General features: G+C 37.0%; 1 protein-coding gene across 2 annotated transcripts in view; it reads left to right on the top strand.

Annotated features, from left to right (window-relative positions):
• Nucleotides 1-7,500, top strand: part of CPQ (carboxypeptidase Q) — a 414,103-nt gene that overhangs the window by 144,939 nt on the left and 261,664 nt on the right. For both annotated transcript variants that reach the window (XM_063450306.1, XM_063450307.1), the window contains exon 4: nt 1,588-1,795. In XM_063450306.1, the coding sequence (XP_063306376.1) occupies nt 1,588-1,795 (208 nt within the window). The remainder of the gene's footprint in view (nt 1-1,587; nt 1,796-7,500) is intronic.

Below are 7,500 nucleotides of genomic sequence, written 5' to 3'. Positions count from 1 at the left end.
GAGAGATTGAGTTTCAGAAAGCATAAGGACATCCAATCAGAGATTGAAGATAGACAAGCAGAAACACGTTGCAGGACCATGGGGGAAAGATCAGGGGAGGAGAGATATATCTGGGTGTCGTCGACATACAGATAGTAGCAGAATCCAAAGGAGTTAATGAGTTTGCCAAGAGAGGCAGTATAAAGAGAGAACAAACTGGGACCAAGAACAGATCACTGGGGGACTCCAACAAAGAAATGTCGAGAGGAGGAGGTGTCATTGCAAAAGTAGAAACTGAACGAACATTGGGAGAGATAGGAGGAGAACCACAAGAGGACAGTGTCACAGAGACCAAGGGATTGAAGAGTTTGGAGAAGGACATGATCAGCAGTTTCAAAGGCAGCAGAGAGGTCAAGAAGAATTAGTATGGAGTAGTGACCTTTGGGTTTAGCTGTGATTACGTAATTTGTAACTTTAATAAGAGCAGTCTCAGTAGAGTGGAGGGGGCGAAAGCCAGATTGAAGAAGATCGAGGAGGGAGTTGGAATTCAGGAAGTAAGTCATACAAGTAACGACAAGTCTTTCTAGATGTTTTGAGGTGGATGGCCGGGTGCGTGTGTGTTGTTTTCCTGGGGAAGTGATGGCAGCAGGATGCACTATGGAAAGAAAGCAGGCTGGCTGAGGCAGTGTTATGCTCTGGGCAATGTTCTGCTGGGAAACCTTGGGTCCTGGCATTCATGTGGATGTTATTTGGACACGTACCACCTACCTATAGATTGTTGTAGACCATGTTCATCCCTTCATGGTAATGGTGTTCCCTGATGACAGTGGCCTTTTTCAGCAGGATAATGCACCATGCCACACCGCAAAAATTGACAAGGAAGGTTGGCAGCACAAGGGGGGCCTACACAATGTTAGGCAGGTGGTTTTAATGTTGTGGCTGATTAGTATATGTGTGTGCATATATCACATTTTCAAAAGTGAATAACTAAATATACTTTTGAATTCCCAGAAATTTTGACTTTAGTTAAATGCCCTGATAGATCTAGAGAAATATATACACACACACCCTCACATGTTATAATGTGCCCCATGCAGGGCCGTCGCTTCCTATAGGCAAACATGTAGGTGGACTTATGGGTGGGCCTTATGGGCATACTCACAGTCAGGCCATAGGGGCCCAGACCTTGTGCTGTGAAAGGGACCCCAAAAAATGGAGCTGCTTCCTGTTCCCCCAGAACATTGATTTTTGTGACCACAGTTACAAACAGCCTCCAGAGAGCCTATTCTACACAAGACCACTGGAGTCAGACTTCAGCCAGAGCCCATCATCATCCTCACCTGGTTGTAAGTAGGCAATCTAGTATATTATTGTCACATGATTTCACATGGTAGGCAGTGCATTGGGGGAGAGGGGGGGGGGGGGCAAATTTTCTTTTGTTTTGGGCGGCAAAAATCCTTGCACTAAACCTGGCCCCATGTAAGGATATATTATATTTCTAGTATTTGCAGTGATAAACATGATAAATTAAACTATATCAGCCATGTTCCCTGTTTTGTTACTTCTTATTTTTATCTCAACAGTTATACGTGTTTTTATGTTTTGCAGTCCTCACACGGGATGGCAGGATTACCAAAAAGATGTGCCTAAGATCCCCACAGCTTGCATTACAATAGAAGATGCTGAAATGTTTGCACGAATGGCTTCAAGAGGTGAAAAGATAGTTGTTCAGCTGAAAATGGGAGCAGTTAATCATCCAGACGCAGATTCATTTAATACTGTGGCGGAGATCGTTGGCAGCAAGTATCCTGAACAGGTTGGTGCTTGGTTACTAAACTACGTTCTATGATGTCAATGGTGTTATTTAAGGTTTAAGGAATCTGATGATATTTGTATGGTTTTGTGGTTACGTGATGTGCTTTCCGATCATTCAGATCAAAGCTGTGTCTTGCTGGTGCCATTGATTTTTGTCACAAGTGATTCTAGAATACTGGTAATCATAGTGAGGCTTCATGTATTTGGAGGGGAAAAACTGAGAATACCTTAACTTTTAGATGTAGATAGAACAAATTGTATTCCATTTTATACACTTTATTTGCTATCTTATTATCCGTTTGGTTCAATGAACTCCTTAACAAAACAAGAAAAAAAGCCTTGCATTGTGGCTTCAGAGCAAACTGCTAATTGTGTACTTGTCAGGTATTGTAATACATATGGTATTTTGGTCAGTGTCTTTTTTGGTTTTTTTGTCATAATTTTGAATTTATTTTAAGTGAAAGATTATAAGCAAATGGACTCTCTGTAGTACTGGTGCCCAGCCAATCGGTTCAATGTATTAGTTGTTGTCAGTGCTTAAAAAAATATATATATTTTTTTTAATCTCACAGACCAGTTTAATTCTTCAAAGTGTAAATAAAAAGCTGAAATGCTTTTCTCTTGTCTGCTTCTGTCTTCAAAGAAAAGCAGTAGTAGAGATGCTAAGATGAAGGTGGGTGGAATGAGAACATGGGGAAAAAGTTTGAGATGAGAGAGAGAGAGAATGCAGAAATACATAAGACAAGGACATTTTATATAAAGAGAGGCCTAGATATGTGGAAATGTAAGAAGTTAAAAAATAAAAATAAATAAAAAACATGATGATCATGAAGAAGCAATAGAAAAGAATATAAAGTGTGGCGAAAAAAAAAAAGTTGGTCCGTACAAATCTCGTTGTCCAAACAGATTGTAGACACTCATATAAGGAATGTTTGAAAAGTAAGCAATCAGATGTGAGTTATGTTTTTCTTGTATGTAATTGAAATGTTTATACTTCAGTAAAATAGACAATAAAATCAACAATTACTCCTCTGTATTCGTATTTCACAAATCTAGACTCTTCACACCAGCACTATAAGCACTTATGGAGACACTTTGCAAAAGCTATAAACACTTTAGAAAGAACATTTTGAATTGAGTTTCTGTGTTTAGATTAATGCTCCCTGGATCTTTTCAACACAAGTACAATGAAAGCGGCGATGTTCTGGATTCTTGTCTCTGTCAATTACTAATTTTAGCAGAGACAAATGAGTTCTTTTTAAAAACAATATCAAAGACATCGCAAATAATTATGATTGGTTAAAGGAAAATATTCTAAAGTTGTGCGCTCACTACTAAAGATACTTTGTAGAGAGTTGTATTATCCTACTGTAAACGTACTAATAAAAAAAAAATAATTCAGTCTACAGTATTGTGAAATGGATTCCTGGTAAATGGCTGACAATGGTAGTAGATTGGGTACTTTTACAAGTCTATTGTTTTTGTACGGTAAAGCGGTGTCCATTTTCCTTGCCTTTGTATTCCTGTAAAAATTATGACTACAAAACAAACCAAAAAACAAACAAACCTCAGGCTGTTTCTAATGTACTAATTATTATACACTTTTATACACTGAAAATAATCTTGATCAGGAATGTTGCTTCCGAGACCCTGTTCAGTTCTGTTTTAATGCTTTATTGTGTTTTAAATAGAGAAAACGGGAAGTATTTTACATGATGTTCTAAATTAGAGAATTAGGTTTAATTAGTGATAGAGAATTTAGATTTTTTTAGATTGCATACAATACTGCAAGTTGTGGAGAACATAAATGACACTGTGTTATAACCATGTAATAGAGCAGCAGGAAATGCTAGCAGAATGCTTGGTTGAATAGGGAGAGGTATTAGCAGTAGAAAGAAGGAAGTGCTCATGCCATTGTACAGAACACTGGTCAGACCTCACTTGGAGTATTGTACGCAGTACTGGAGACCGTATCTTCAGAAGGATATTGATACATTAGAGAGAGTTCAGAGAAGGGCTACTAAACTGATTCATGGATTGCAGGATAAAACTTACCAGGGAAGGTTAAAGGAACTTAACATGTATAGCTTGGAGGAAAGACGAGACAGGGGGGATATGACAAACATTTAAATACATAAAGGGAATCAACACAGTAAAGGAGGAGACTATTTTTAAACGAAGAAAAACTACCACAACAAGAGGACATAGTCTTAAATTAGAGAGGCAAAGGTTTAAAAATATCAGGAAGTATTACTTTACTGAGAGGGTAGTGGATGCATGGAATAGCTGAAGTGGTAGAGGTTAACACAGTAAAGGAGTTTAAGCATGCGTGGGATAGGCATAAGGCCATACTAACTATAAGATAAGGCCAGAGACTAATGAAAGTATTTAGAAAATTGGGCAGACTACCTGGGCCGAATGGTTTTTATCTGCCGTCAAATGTTATGTTTCTATGAAGGGGTGTACAAGGTCTGCTACAATCTCTAGGTATGTAGGACATGTCAAAGTAATATCCACATGAATGCCAGGACCTAAGGTTTCCCAGCAGAACATTGCCCAGAGCATAATACTGCTTCCACCAGCCTGCCTTCTTCCCATAGTGCATCCTGCTGCCATGTTTTTCCCAGTTAGATAATGCACATGTACCCACCCATGTGTAAATATATCCAGCTATCCATCTGGTCTAAAAGAAAGCATGATTCATCAGACCTGGCCTATTGAAGTTACTTTTGGCAATTGATAGGGGTGATCATAGGCACTTTGACAGGTCTGCAGCTAAGCGGCCCCACATGCAGCAAACTGTGATGCACTGTGCTCTGACACATTTCTATCATGGTCAGCATCAGGTTTACAGCAGTTTGAGCTACAGTAGCTCTTCTGTATAATCAGACTAGACGGGCTAGCGTTTGCTCCTCACGTGCATCAATGAGCCTCGGGTGCCCATGACTCTGAATATTTTAAAGCAGAGAACATCTTTGTTCCGTAAAACCACAAACTTTTATTTTATCCAGTTTGAGCTTGTGAATAGTCCACTGAATATGGTAAAGGGGGAGCTCGGAGAACTTCTGCTCACACCCTCTGCCAGTGCAGAGCTGATGTAAGGCTTCTGTTCCAGGAAGTTAAGTTATGTACATATAATAAATTGAAGCCCCATCTCACCTTCCTCCACAGAAACTATGGCCCTTATTCCATATTACATCAACTGGGTACCCTCCTCATTATCTGCCTTTGTACTGCACGAGGGTGGCTGTCCTATGGTCCAAAGGGTCTGTGAACTGCTCTAAGGACTGCAAGCAGTATGGGATTATCCCTGTGGCTTGTGGCTTTTTTTTTTTTTTTATATCATGCTGGGAGGAATTTACCCGAGACCTTTCTCCCAATGCTGCCATGCAGGAGAGGAATAGGGTGCTGTCGATAAAGACTAGTAAGGGGCCTTTCTACTAAAAGTCTAGAATCTTGTCCAGCTTGGGAAGATACATTTATACTTCCCCAGTTAAAACCAAAAGATAGTATTTTTTTTAGTTCAACCACAAAGACTCAAGACAAGTTTTTTGTTTCTTTCTATAAATAAAAAGAGGTTGATTGTTAATGAATTAGTAACAAGGTTTATTATTCAATGAAAATAAAATTGCAAGCTCATTAATTAGCGCGCATTGTTTGGAACTCTTTGTACTTTTACTTCAATAATTCTAATGCAAAGGTGCTTTGTACAATAATTTATAACTTTATACTGGCCTCCTTAGAAAATATTAAGTGTATTAGTCAGATTTCTCCAATTTAATGAAATTCTCCTTCACTGAATGTGATTTAAGCCAAAATGATGGCTTCTGCAAATTTTTATTCAGTCCACGCAGCTCAAAGCACTCCATTCATCAACTTACATATAGTGATCTTTATTGAAGGATCATCTTTTAAAACATTCTTTTTCAACAGAACAAAGTAGTCAAGCATCACAGATTATATGAAAGGATATATGCTTTTATTCCCAGGCTATTCCTTTATGCATCTTTTATTTCTGATGTACATCCCTCTAAGTAATGCATCCCTTTAGGATATATTTCGTACACTTCTTCTGTAATTCTTCTTTTATCTCTTTGTTTAAAGCGAGCATTAATGTCCTTCTAAATGCACATGGGGACCAGGTCAGTGATGACGGTTAGTTGCAATAAACAGTCGTTCTTTTCACATCGGGAGATAAACTAAAGCTCTCTGCCAAGTATCACACAGTCATTATAGATAGATTTATTATTTTAATTGACATCTTGAACATTGCATCATTTCCCGGGTCTACTAGTAAACTATATTTATGAAACCAGTCTAATCTACTACATTTTACATTAGTTTCCAAGATTGAATTTACATTTTAGAGGCTCCTAATCATCAAGACTAGATGTGGCTGTATATCTTCCCCAAACTGATTCAATCCAAAGAAAGGTTGACATTGCAAACCCCAAATTAATTTTTTTTTTTTTTTTTAAAGGGTCAATAATTGTATAAAGTGACAAAGTCTAGATTGTAACTTCTCACTGGAAATCGGGCATTATGTCCTCCTGCATTTGTTTGTCAAATGTTGTATTGTCTCTTAATTATATTGTACTGTATCTTTTTTTTACTTGTATCAATTAGTACTCAAGGACAGCAAAAAAAAAGTATTAAAATAATAATATAAGTCCCCAGAAATTACCAATCATCAAACTGATTCTTACCACAAGACAACATCTTTTCATGTGGTTATTAGGAGTGATCATCTAACGGAATTGTTAAATAGAATTTCCATAGTGTAAAACCTTTTTAGCAATCTTCCTTTGAAAAGCACTATCAAGCAGTGCAAATACAGCATCAATATAATATAAAACCTCAAGTAATTGTAACATTTTAACCCAATGTGTTTCTTTCATGCCTTCCAACTTTTTCAAAGACATGCACATGTAGCATAGGATAAATGGACTTCTTGCTACAAGATTCATTGCTATTCATTGCTTTTTTATCTTTTATATTCTTTTGAGGTCGTCATAAAATCATACACCATTGGAACTCATATAGTGTATGTATTTGCACCAATTTTTTATACACTTTTTTCTTTTTTGGAGCGGTTTACCTATTTTTCTCTCACAAGATTCATTGCTAGCCTTGAATCTATTTGATGGCGGTATACCTGTTTAACTCATTCTGCAAATCAATGCATTTGCTATCGCAATATAGAGGTGGAATGATTTGCGTGATAAAACAAATGTTTGTTGTGTTCTGCCTTACCTTCTCTTTAAAAAAAAAAGTCTTGTGTACAAAAAAATATATTTTTTTTTATGTATCTGTACAATGCAGTTTAAAATGCAACATTTCCAGCTGACTAAAAGCCTGCATTTTCCTGGATCTTTTCTCTGATCTGCTAGGTTTTTGCCCAGCACAAAATCCCTTGTCTATACGGAGCGATGTCCAATCAAATGTTTTGCATTGCAGACACTAGGAGTATACTAGAACATGTTATGAATACTTACTCAAATAACTGTTAAGTAAATACACTCCAAACACGTTTAATAACTATAAAAGCATGCATGACAATAAAGTAAAAAAATATTTAAAACAAAATATATATATATATATATTTCAATACTAGATTTTGTTTTCAAAAGTATATGAAAAAATAAAATACAATAATTTTGTAATGGAAAATGGTCCCAAAAAGGACTTTCCCTGTTATTCAGATAA

Source organism: Pelobates fuscus, chromosome 4 (genome assembly GCF_036172605.1).
Source record: "Pelobates fuscus isolate aPelFus1 chromosome 4, aPelFus1.pri, whole genome shotgun sequence".
NCBI lineage: Eukaryota > Metazoa > Chordata > Amphibia > Anura > Pelobatidae > Pelobates > Pelobates fuscus.
The sequence above is the reverse complement of the archived record's forward strand: the minus strand, read 5'-3'. Positions and strand labels throughout refer to the sequence as shown.